The sequence below is a fragment of the Melanotaenia boesemani genome, chromosome 17, assembly GCF_017639745.1.
Source record: "Melanotaenia boesemani isolate fMelBoe1 chromosome 17, fMelBoe1.pri, whole genome shotgun sequence".
Lineage (NCBI taxonomy): Eukaryota > Metazoa > Chordata > Actinopteri > Atheriniformes > Melanotaeniidae > Melanotaenia > Melanotaenia boesemani.
Window position 1 is genome coordinate 3,194,599 of NC_055698.1, and position 13,395 is coordinate 3,207,993.

Here is a 13,395-nt window from a genome sequence, read left to right on the forward strand (position 1 = left end):
GTATGAGTCTGCTAATGATCCATGGATTTGATTCAGGTGTGTCATAGCAGGGAGACATCTAAGACCTGCAGGATAGTGTGCCAGGGCCAGGGCCAGGACCAGGGTTGGGAATCACTGGTTTACAGCAGGTTCTGGTCCAATCCTGACTGAACTATGGACCAGGAAAGTCCAGAAACACAGTTAGCATCATACCGTACGACAGAGATGAAACGAATGCTACCGATTTTTCTGCTTAGTTACACAGAAGTATGAGTATGAATGGTTAATGGAGATAAGGCTTATCTGTTGAGGTCTGACTGGGACAAATACCACGGCACATGGTGTGAAACCTTTTTAGTAGATATGAGCTGTTTCTATGTGTAGAGCCTTTGAGAGTCCACATGGTTCTAAGAAGGACATTAAAATTGGATTTTTATTTTAAAAATAGTTCATCTTTTAGTTGTGATAAGGTCGGGATATATATGCATAGTAATACCACTTTATCCAGTCAAAACAAAAAACCCAGGACTGATGGTGTGTGTAGATCTTTAATGTAAAGAGATATTACAATGTGGAATGATTCACCACCTATTGTGGTTGTAGCTTACATTTAAAACTAGTTTTAAGAGATTCTGGTTTCAATTTTAACCCCTTAAAATCTACCAGATCTCCCGGAGTGCTGCCACTCATCACCAGTGTCTCTGGAACTGTAGTGTGTAGCTCTGTGGGGTAAATTGTGATGGATAGTTAAACTTTAGGTGATCTACTTAAGTTTTCCAGGCATCCCGTCCAGGAGGTTTACAATCCAGCTACTAAACGTAGTGTTTATTCAGAGACTGTCTGGTAAATCCACAATGATCCATGATAACAGCATTATTTATCACATTTCATCATAAAAAGCTCACCATCATTATTATGTTGCTAAGAGACCTCTATTTAGACCTGGACATGATGGTGAAGCCACTTCCTGTCAGACTTTCCCCCAATCTGATGCACGGTGGCGCCACAATGCAGCTGAGCTGGAGTTGGTTTAGTGAGGATAAAATAGAAGGTAAATAGAAGCAGGAATAACTGGAAATGAGGAAAAAGTGGAAACTTGGAAATAGTTTCTGTTGTGTGTTTGTTTCAATACCAATATTTTTTCTCCTGAAAGCCAAGACTTGAAAGAATGATGCAGGTGAGAAAAGGCTTGGTCACTGTTGATCTGTGTGTTATTTCTACAAAGTTCTGTTAGTAATAAATTCTGCTGACTGGGATTAAAAGGGTTGAGCTTCTACATGTTGTTTTACATAAAAAAACAAACAAACTGGCGGACCAAAAATAGCTAAAAAATGGCTAGGAGTTTTAGGGTTAAACCAGGCCACGTTGGTACCAAGAGACCCAAAAAGTGGGCCAAGAAAATCTCCCCCCACCGTTACACCAGCAGCAGTCTGAAGCGTTGATCCAAGGCAGGATGGATCCATGTTTTCATGATGTTTCCATCAGATTCTGAGCCTGTACAGTTAGTAATGAATTTGTTTCTCAGATTCTCATCATGGATGCAGCCGACAAACCTGCAGCAACTGTGTGATGCTGTCATGTCAACATGGAGAAAACCTCTGAGGAAGGTTTCCACCACCTGCTTCCATCTATCACACCAGGAATTAAAGGGGGTTCGACCCGGTTCTAGAAAGTGGTCCTGATTACGTGGACGGTGCGTATAATATCATTACCAGAAGTGGTTGGGAAAATGTGAGATAAAGAAGTACAAATGAGGATGACTGAGAGGTCAAACAAACAGCTGAAGAGACAAAAGGATCCCAGGAAAACTACTGTGATGCTGTGTTAGAGGCGAAATAAAAGAAAAGATGGAAACAAGAAACATGACTCCACTGACATGACACACATTTAATTAAGTTGCTGACACATTAAAGTAAAGGTTTTAGCAGCTTGAAGTTAATGTGCAGAGAAATATCCGTCCCCTTCACTTAATGAACTGGAAGAGCAGAGTAAAAATGTATGTAGAGAGGAGATCCTTCAGCCTGACTGTAGCAATCCTGTTGTAGATCATTTACAGAGCAAACATCTTCTCTTAAAGCCAAGATAATGCCATGAATTATGCAATGCTACATAATTCAGGTTGAAACCAGCTTTTATTTTATCATCACTATAGCTGCCTGTTTTTTCTGTAAAGCTATCAGAATAATTTCAAAGGGACTAAATTCAATGAGCATCCTCCGTGCAGGAGGCAGGTCATTCAGCCTGCAGGGAGATGTGATGGGGAGTATGTTCATGCACTCACCAGGGTTGCAGTCGGTGAGCAGGGAGCAGATGGACAGAAGGACCTTGGAGATGGTGAGTGCGGGACTCCAGTTGTCCTTCAGGATGTCCAGACAGATGACTCCCTGACTGTTGATGTTGCAGTGGTAGATCCTCGTACGGAACGTCACCTGGAACGACACGGTGGCAGAGGTTGATCAGGAAGATCATCTGCCTGTGAAACGCTGCCTTATTTCAGGTCTCTGCAAATTTTTATTCCACATGTGGTCCAAATGATCCAATCTGGCTCTGCAATGTATAGATTTAACAAAATAATAAAAACTGTGCAAACGTCCATGTTCAAAAGATACGGAGAGGTCATGATACAGGGTGCGATCACGGCACTGCCACTAGATTAGAACTGTCAAACCCCCCCCCAAAAAAATAGAAAAGGAAACACCACAGTTAGGGGATGTTCATGGTTGTCCTGGTTCTACTGGATCTAAGCGCCGCCTTTGATACAATAGATCACCAAATTTTATTAGACAGACTCACAAGTCTGCTGGGCCTCTCAGGTACTGCTCTTAAATGGTTTCACTCCTATCTCACAGATCGAATATGTTTTTGTAAGTATGGATACCTGCTCCTCAGGAATCCATGAAGTGTGGGGTTCCCCAGGGATCAATTTTAGGCCCAGTTCTTTTTAATCTGTATGTTGCCTCTTGGGGATGTCATCAGGAGACACGGCATTGATTTTCACCGCTATGCTGATGATACGCAGCTTTACGTCGCCGTGTCTCCTGATGACCTGGAGCCAGTTAATGTCCTTTAAAGCTGTATTTTAGATATAAAGTCATGGATGGGAGATGACTTCTTACAGCTTAACCAGGACAAACTGAACTTTAAATTATCAGTCCTGAAGGCAAGAGATTGATCAATTTACCAAGATTACATCATTTTAATACTTCTCAGTGCGTGATAAATCTGGGTGTTCTTTTTGGCTCTGAGCTGTGTTTTATTTCACACATCAGAAATGTCACAAAGACAGGATTTTATCATTTTAGAAACATCGCCAGCACAGAGGTGCTGATGCTTTAATTTCTAGTAAAATAATTATTGTAATGCCCTCTCTGGCCTTCCCAAAAAGTCTATTTCTAGCCTACAACTACTCCAGAACTCAGCAGCAGAGTTCTGACGAGGACCAGAGGGCAGGAATACATCACACATGTTTTAAAATCGCTGCATTGGCTCCCTGTGCATTTCAGGATCGATTTTAAGCTTTTGTTTATAAATGTCTCATGGTCTTGGATCTTCTTATTTATCTGACTTACTTTTAAATTCTGAACCCTCGTGGACCCTAAGGTTCTCTGGTACCGGCCTTCTAGTTGTTCCAAGGTTAAGGACCAAAACATACAGCAAGGACCCGTTCCATTATTACGACCCTTGTCTGTGGACCAGCCTGCCAGAGGACCTCAGGGCTGCAGAGACTGTTGATGTTTTTAATATTAGACCTTTTTAGCTTTTAGCTGAATTTTATTTGATCTAATTCATGTTTTATTTTTGTTGTTTTTTTTATATATCTTATAAATTTTTTAGCACGTTATTTTATGAAGTCCTTTATGTGCATTTATTTATTTATTTTTTCATTTATTTAACTCCAGTGTTTTCCTCATGAGCATCCTTTGCGCCAGAAGCTTTGCCTGCTCGGTCTGGAGGTTGTTGCCACGGTGAGCGCCCTTGAGCTGTGGTGTGGAGTCTTGCCTACCCCTGTCTGGGTGATTACATTGGCGGGCGTCTGTTGACATGGGTGGGCTGGCCCTTGGTGTGATCGGATCCCCAAGACATTGTTTCCTCACAGCAGCGTCAAGCCAAATATTTATTACTGTTATTATTTTTATTCAGAACAGAGACAGAAATTAGGGAGTTCATGTTTGTGTAGTATGGGAGGGTAAACTGCTCCATTCGTGCATTTGTCATGTGTCGTCTGTGTGACAGATAATAATGAATGTTATTTTATTTTATTTTTTTTATTGCTATATTACTTTGGTCTGTGAAGGCTTGTTTTGACATGTAAAGCTGGTTACACCCATAAAGATTATCAGGCTGTTTTTGTCCCGATTTAGCCTCTTCCCGACCAAGGAAGGCAAACCACCAATTATCTTAGGTCTAAGATTTTTCTATATAATTATTAGGTGGTCTGAGGTGTGTTACGAGCGAGTTTGTCCTGACAGTCGGCTCAGAAACAGGTCATGGCTGACAATCTTAAGTATTGAAAATGTTCAATATTTACGACCAAAAGTCTCCACGTGTGTGTGGAAAGCCGACGACTCCTGAGTTGTGACTGTAGGATGGTGATGTGGAAGTGAATGTAGCCAATCAGAGAGCAAGCTGACTGGAGAGCAATAAAGGATAGAAAGTCTGTGTTCACGCTGTCTCCAGTCTGGTATTTTTTTCAGTTCTGGATTTTTCTGTTAATAATAGTCCCAAGACCACCATCATTCCCTCGTCTTGTATGTCCTCTTCTATGCTGGGTGTTGTGTTTTCCGGCTGTTGCCATGGTTCTTCTTCTTCATTTTTCCGGTTGTTGCAATGGTTCTTCTTCTTCATTTTTGTGGTTGTTGCCATGGTTCTTCTTCTTCATTTTTCCGGTTGTTGCCATGATTCTTCTTCTTCATTTTTCCGGCTGTTGCCATGGTTCTTCTTCTTCATTTTTCCAGTTGTTGCCATGGTTCCTCTTCATTTTTCTGGTTGTTGCCATGGTTCTTCTTCTTCATTTTTCCGGCAGTTGCCATGGTTCTTCTTCTTCATTTTTCCGGTTGTTGCCATGGTTCTTCTTCTTCATTTTTCCGGTTGTTGCAATGGTTCTTCTTCTTCATTTTTGTGGTTGTTGCCATGGTTCTTCTTCTTCATTTTTCTGGTTGTTGCCATGGTTTTTCTTTGTTTTTCTGGTTGTTGCCATGGTTCTTCTTCATTTTTCCGGTTGTTGCGATGGTTCTTCTTCATATTTCTGGTTATTGCCATGGTTTTTCTTTGTTTTTCCGGTTGTTGCCATGGTTCTTCTTCGTTTTTCTGGTTGTTGCCATGGTTGTTCTTCGTTTTTCTGGTTGTTGCCATGGTTGTTCTTCATTTTTCTGGTTGTTGCGATGGTTCTTCTTCATTTTTCTGGTTATTGCCATGGTTTTTCTTTGTTTTTCCGGTTGTTGCCATGGTTCCTCTTCTTAATTTTTCCGGTTGTTGCCATGGTTCTTCTTAATTTTTCTGGTTGTTGTCATGGTTCGTCTTCATTTTTCAGGTTGTTGCCATGGTTCTTCTTCTACCTTTTTGTTAGATCACGCAAGATTTCTGGCTTGGAGGACTAGCTTGAAGATCGGTTGCAGGACAACATCGTTATATGTGTGTTGCTCTGTGAAGAGATTATTGGACATCACCACACACAGTGCGATCAACACTGTTAGATGCCTGATTTTTTATCTTCATGGGTAGGGATTCGAATAGATAAAAATATTTTATCAGATTTAAAAAAATCCCTGTGTGTACCAGGCCTAAAGCAGTTAGTGTTGCCTTTAGCAGGAAAAGTGATTTATAAATAAAAGATATGACCCAAAACTCTATGTAGCCTGAAAAACTCACCTTAAAAATAATTAGAAAAAGTTTCATGTTTTTGGTTTTTTTTTTTTGTAATTAATTGAATGTCTTGTATACAGGGACTGGCATTTTGACTCAAAGGGATAATTTTTCAAACCAGGTCCCTCAGTGAATAAATCATGTTGTAAATAAATTACAACCCAAACACTTTTTTCCTGAACCGCTGATGCCATCGCCCCATCTGCACAAACCCCACAATGCAAGGTTCTGATGCTCCATGTCTCCTTCTCTGTTGCTGGTGTATTTCAATTGCAGCACTGCAGCGCCACTTGCAGGTCTGGAAGATAAATTACAGCATTTCCACTGGTTTTGTGTGGACCAACACATTTTTTTAACTTTATTCCCTCTTTGTGGAAAACTTGTAAACAACTAAATTGGTCTGGTCTCCGTGTGGATCTGGCTTCAGTAAAGAGGAAATAGTTTGGAACATGGAACCTAAAAAGCAACAAATCGTTTCCAGTTTTTGCTTCATTTATTTTTTATTAAATTTGTTGTGCATTTCTTTATTCATGGAGTTATGCTTTTAGAGTTTTTATTTCTGTGTTTAATATATTTATTGATTTTCAATATAAAAAAAAAAAAAAAAAAAAAAAAACAATACAAAAATACAAATCAATAAAAAAAAGAAAAAAAAAAAAAAAAAAAAAAAAAAAAAAAAAAAGGAAAAAACCCACCCTGCAAACTACAAACACCCCAGTGTGTACTGTCACTTAAAGGTATAATACAGAAAGGAAAAAGATACACAACGATGCACAGGTCAATAAACACACATCACAATCAGATCACCAAAAGAAAAAACAAAACAAAAAAGCAGACTATTCCTGAACCTGTGTTGATGGTTGGTCAAAGAAAGTAAAAAAAGCTTTCCAAGTTTCATAAAACTTCTTCTCCGAACCTCTCATCACACATCTAATTTTTTCAAGTTTTAGATTAAACAACACATCTTTAATCCAATGTGATACTGTGGGTGGGACAGCTTCCTTCCATTTTAAAAGAATTAAACGACGTGCTAATAAAGTCGAAAATGCAACCACTTTGCGACCTCCTATAGGTAAACCCAGTCCCTCAGGAGTGACCCCAAAAAGCAACATGAGTGGGTTTGGTGTTATTTTAACTAAAAGAACAGCAGAAAGCGCTTCACAGATGCCATTCCAATATATTTGTATTTTGGGACAAAGCCAAAACATGTGTATCAGTGTGGCTTCTTCAGCTTTACACCTATCGCATGTCGGGTCAATTTGAGGATAGATTCTGGCCAATTTGGATTTATGAAGGTGCACCCGGTGTATCACCTTGAACTGAATAAGGGAGTGTCTCGCACACATGGAAGATGAATGGATTCTCCTCAAAACATCAGCCCATACTGATTCACTGATTGTGATTTGAAGGTCACGTTCCCAAGAAAGTTTAATTGCTAAAGAAGAAGGGGAATCTAGGCGAGAGATTAAATTTAACATAAAAGAGACAGCTTTACATCTATTTGGATTGAAAGACATCAGTTCATCAATTATATTATCGGGAGATTTTCCAGGGAACCCAGAAATGGACGAAGTAACAAAGTGCCTAACCTGCAGGTATCGAAAAAAATGAGAAGCTGGCAAGTCATATTTGGTAGACAACTGTGTAAAGGAGGCAAACTTATTCTCAATAAAAAGATCTTTAAAGCATTTTAAACCCTTTCTTAGCCACACATTAAATGTATGATCTTGTAATGAAGGAAGAAAAAGGTCATTAGATGCAATTGGACTCGACAGACTAATTCGCTGAAGGCCAAAATGTTTCCTAAATTGTGAATAAATTTTAAAGGAACTGCGAACTATAGGGCTAGTGGTTGCAAGATTAAGAGGTAGGGGTAATGATGCACCAATCAAAGCCGGTAAGGACGAAGGACTGCAAAAATACTTCTCCATCTCCACCCAGACAGGGCCATCATCATTGGAGCTGTAATGCACCCAAAAGGACAGACAGTACAGATTACAAGCCCAGTAATAGTATCGGAAGTTTGGAAGAGCCAGACCACCGTCTTGTTTAGATTTCTGCAAGTGGTCTTTCTTTAAACGTGGTTTTTTGCCATTCCAAATATAGGCTGATATAGTAGAATCGAGTTTCTTAAAATAAGTACTTGGTATAAAAACGGGAAGACACTGAAAAAGGTATGTAAATTTAGGGAGCACAGACATTTTGATTACGTTCACTCTACCAATCAAAGAGAGGGGAAGGGTTGACCATTTTGTTAAGTCCTGCTGTACCTGAAGTAATAGTCTATCAAAATTATATTTGTAAAGGTTATCAAAAGTCTTAGTTATAGTAACACCCAGATAAACAAAACTATGTGTGGCAATCTTGAAGGGAATTCTAGTTCTGGTAGGATCTGAAAAATTCAAATTCAGTGGCAGCAGCTCACTCTTTTGTAAATTTAACTTATACCCCGAAATTTCACCGAACTGAGTAAGAAGTGTCAAAATATGAGGGATAGTTGAGTCCACATCAGACACATACAACAAAAGGTCGTCCGCGTATAAGGATAGTTTATGTTCAAAATTGGCCCTCATAATACCTTTTATGGAGCCATTGGACCTTATTGCTATGGCCAATGGCTCAATAGCCAAGACGAAGAGTAGGGGGCTGAGCGGGCATCCTTGTCGGGTCCCGCGGTTCAAAGTAAATGGCTTAGAGTAAAAGTTATTTGTCAGAACCATGGCTGACGGACATGCATATAATAACTTGACCCAAGATATAAACAACTTGCCAAATCCAAATCTCTCCAATGTTTCAAAAAGGTAGGCCCATTCCACTCTATCGAATGCCTTCTCTGCATCCATGGAGAGAAGGCATTCGGAATCAGCTTGAGAAGGGGTGCAGACTATATTAAGTAAACGGCGGATGTTAAAGAAGGAACGCCTACCTTTAACAAAGCCAGTTTGATCTGAAGATATAACACTGGGTAGAACTCGTTCTAAGCGGCAGGCCAGCACTTTTGCCAATAGTTTATAATCACTATTTAATAATGATATTGGCCTGTAAGATGCACACTCAAGAGGGTTTTTATCCTTTTTTGGAAGCAGTGTAATACAAGCCTGGTTCAAGGTGGTAGGAAGGGACCCTTTATTAAGAGAGTCTGTATACACTGATGTCAAAACAGGAGCTAGCTGTTCAGCGAACGTGGCATAAAACTCACTCGGCAGACCATCTGGGCCCGGTGATTTCCGAGGTTGTAGTGATTTAATCGACTCCACAATCTCCTGTTGTGATATTGGCGCATCCAGGGCAGAGACCTGCTCTGGGGACAAAGTTGGGATAGGCAAGTGTCTAAAAAAATTCTCTAAAAGATGAGGATTACAGAGGTTATCAGAACTGTACAGTTTTCTATAATAACATTGAAAAGCATCATTTATTCCTTTTTGATCAGTAATAATACCACCACTCTGTGATCCTACCCCATTAATTGTTTGCTTGGCCCTTGCACCTTTTAATTGTCTTGCTAGAACCTCCCCAGCCTTATCACCATGTTCATACATATTACTTCTATTTTTTAACAACAAATATTCAGTAGACCGAGATGTCAGTATGTCATATTCTGCTCCAAGTTTTAAGCGTTCTTTATATAGATCTTGGGATGGATTTTGTGCATTTCTACTGTCCAAATCCGCAATTCGACTCTCCAGATCCACTTGTTTAGACATGGAGTCCCTCTTTTTTTTAGCCACAAATGATATCACCTGACCTCTGAGGTATGCCTTGAGAGCCTCCCAAACAGTTGAAATGGAAACATCTGGAGTCGTATTAATTTCTAAAAACAAGGAGATCTGGCTTGACATGAACTCAACAAAACTGTCGTCAGACAGTAAGAGAGAATTAAACCTCCAATGTTTCCTTTGAGCCCCAGCCCCAGGTATATTAAATTCGATTAAAAGAGGAGCGTGGTCCGAAACCACTATGGGTTGATATTCACATTTCTGAGCAAATGAAGTTAATTTATTATCGGTAAAAAAGTAGTCAATCCTGCTGTAACTACGATGGGCATGAGAGAAAAAAGAATATTGTCTGTCCTGTGGGTGTAGAAAACGCCAAAGATCCAGAATACCAAAGTCTGAAAGAAAGGACTGAATGTAAGAAGCTGATTTGGATTCAGTATAGCCCGGTCGAACAGATGACCTATCAAGCCCGGGGTTCAGACATACATTAAAATCCCCTCCCATGATAAGCAGATGTGAATCCAAACAAGGAAGCTGTCCAAAAAGACGAGAAAAAAAATTGGGGTCGTCAAAGTTAGGGGCATAAACATTAGCCAAAACCACATTCAAATGATAAAGTTTACCAGTTACTATAACGTAACGTCCATTAGAATCAGCTATTATTGTGGATGGCGCAAAAGGTATATTTTTGTTTATTAGTATAGCAACTCCCCTTGCTTTACCCTGAAAGGTTGAGTGAAAAAGCTGTCCCACCCACCCACATCTCAAGCGAGCATTATCTGGGATCCTCAAATGAGTTTCTTGTAGAAACGCAATTCCTGCACCTAGATTTTTAAGATGTGTGAGAGCTTTTTTCCTTTTGACAGGATGGTTCAGGCCTTTAACGTTCCATGTAACAATGTTAAAATTGCCTGCCATATTACTCATGTTGAAAGTAAGAGAACAGGAGAAAAATAATATAATAACAGGCACATAAACAAAAATAATCTGGTTGTGCAAAGAAGACACATCTTTATCTTAATAGTGACAGTAGAAAAAAACCCTCCCCAGAACACCAAGGTGAATATAGCTGTTGAAACAAACAGCACACCTACCCTATCTAACTGTAACACCTCCATTAAAAGCTAACTAAAAAGTACTCTCTAACCCGCTTAACAAATTGTGTATAAGACACACCCACCAAACAACAAGCGAGCTCATTCAAAAAAAAAAAAAAAAAAAAAGGGGACTATAGTAAAAGTGAAGCGTATAGCTTACAGTGAGTAACTCACATCGAAACAATCATCATAGCTGAGATAAAGGTAAAATTGTTGATTTAAGACATAAATAAAAAGGTTACCACTCAGGCTGGGGCAGTTCTGTATCCTACGAGTATCAAGAAGCCAGTTAAGAGCCATTAGAATCCTGAATAAACTTCTCGGCCTCCGCCACGGAGCTGAACGCTGTACGGGTACCGTCCGCCTCAGTAATCCGGAGCCTTGCAGGGTAAAGCAACGAAGGTTTCAGTCCCATCTTGTACAGTGATGACATCACAGACTTATATCCCTTCCGTTGCCTCACCACGTCTTGAGTGTAGTCCTCGTAAACCCTGAATGAGTTGTTCTCGTACGTCAAATTTCCTCTTTTCCGGGCTTCTCGAATCACAAGCTCCTTCTGCTGACAGCGGTGGAAGCAGATTATGACAGGCCGAGGCCTATCTCCGGGGCCCGGTTTAGGAAACAGGCTCCGATGAGCACGGTCCAGCTCCGGCGGAGAGGGAAAAGTGTCACGCCCAAAGACATCCTGCAGGAGTTGGGAGAAAAACTTGCTTGGTTGCGGGCCTTCAATGCCCTCGCGTAGACCGATAAGGCGTACATTATTCCTCCGGCTTCTCCCCTCTAGCTCAGTTAGCTTAGCCTTTAGTTTCTCGTTGTCAGCCTGCAGCCCCCCGTAACTCCTTTCCATCTTCTCTAAGCGCTGATAAATCGTCTCAGAGTTTTCTTCCAGTGACGCTATGCGCTCGCCATGACTAACGACGGTCTCCTGGAGCCCATCTAGCTTCTCGTTCACCTGTTTGAAGTCCCTTTTCAGTTCAGAGAGCAGGGCGTCTTTATGGTCGGCTAATGCGGCCACGAGATCAGTTTTGCTAATAGCCGCCTCCGACTCAACTTTTTCACTCGCTTTAGGGGGTTTAGGGGGCATTATAACACGAGTTATAGCTAAGCACCAAAACAAGCAGTTACTACAAAACTTTGACGGTAAAAATTTGGCAGGTGGGTTGTAAAAACGAAATATTGCGGGAGCGCGAGAATACTGCGACTCTACCCCATAATAGCTGAAGCGGAAGTCTAGAGTTTTTATTTCTGACGTCTTCACTGGTTTCCCTTTTACAGTCCTTGCATTTTGTTTGTATTTCTTCCAAGTTCAGACACAGCGGACTAAGAACAACTAACATCTATTTTGTGATGCTTTTCTGCCTGTCAGGTCTGTGATAGATCTCTTTTAACTGGAATATCATTTGCACAGTTAAATTTGTAAAGGTAATGCTTTTTCAAATGCAAATCACAAGGTGTTTCTATCAAATTTTCCCATCTGTGTTTTTTACTTGTGCTAAAAATAAACGGCCATTAATAACCAAAATTCTATTCTTTTTAAAAAGAGTTTTACAAAAGCAGAATATTCAGATAAAATGAAGTAGTTATAACTATTGAGTTTTTGTTGTCTAAATAAATGCATGAATAACTAAACTGATAGTTAGTTGTAAGACTAAAATATTTACAAAAAAACAAAAAACATTAACACAATAACCAACATGAAAAAGCATCTGCGTTACCATGGCTACCTCTGAGGGTAACCCTGACACACATCATCCTCTGTGCAGAATGAAAAAAAGCTGAACGGTTTTAGAGTTTCTGCTGCTGTCGACACTGAAGTCGAAGCCTCTACAGCAGCCAGTAGAGCTGAACATCAGCACAGGGAGCACACCATCATTAAGAAGTGACCTTTGACCTTCCTGCTTCCTCAGAGCTAAAGCTGCTGACCTGGACGGGGGTTTAAGCGTGTTAGCTTCTTTCAGCTTGGCCTCAATTATTCCTAAACTCCTTTATCTTTTCATTGACTGTCCATTTCTCCCTCACAGCTCCTCCTCATGAAAAACAAAGCAGACCCCCCCCCCCTTCCGCATTTAATGCTGGTAACACCAAGAGGGTGGAGACTGACTCATGACAGCCAGCCAGAACAATTAACAAGAATTTCAATGACATGACAGGATGTCTGGAGATGATTGATGATTGGTTGCAAAGCTCCTCTTTCTGTTCTTACACTACTGAGATGTGTTAGCGGAGGTATGCTAATGCTGGCGGCACATCAACCATGAAACAGATCCCCGGCTTGCTTGTGTGGTCTCATTAACAGCCTGTAATCCCGTCACAGTTGATGCTAATAGATTATGAAGTTGCCTCTGCATAACAAAAGCTTGAGGTCTAATCCGGCATCCCCTTCTGTATTATGGCTTCATCTCTCAGCCTCTGAACTCAACCTCTGCATCCTCATTTCATCCTTTCATTCAGTCAATCACAAGATCAAACTGAGGTTTCTGGAATAAAAGCAGCTTTTAGTGAAAACCTTTAATCTTTCAGTGTAAGTATCCATGGCTTAATGTCACGCCCATGCAGGAGAGGCCACATTTCCTTTAGCTTATCCGATGTCCCATTCATTCCTGTTTTTGTCATTCCTTCAGTTTGGAGTAATTATATTAAAAAGAAGTGACCAGAGTCAGATATTCTTTGGATAGACACAAACCTTCAGCTGTTAACGTCCAACGGAAGGACAGAAATAATTCTCACTTAATAGGACATGA

The 13,395-nt window shown here is 40.4% G+C and overlaps 1 protein-coding gene across 1 annotated transcript in view; it reads right to left on the reverse strand.

The window, feature by feature from the left end:
* Nucleotides 1–13,395, reverse strand: part of LOC121628290 (ubiquitin-conjugating enzyme E2 E2-like) — a 94,153-nt gene that overhangs the window by 5,080 nt on the left and 75,678 nt on the right. Inside the window, exon 5 of the mRNA XM_041967306.1 lies at nt 2,261–2,408. Within this exon, the coding sequence (XP_041823240.1) occupies nt 2,261–2,408 (148 nt within the window). The remainder of the gene's footprint in view (nt 1–2,260; nt 2,409–13,395) is intronic.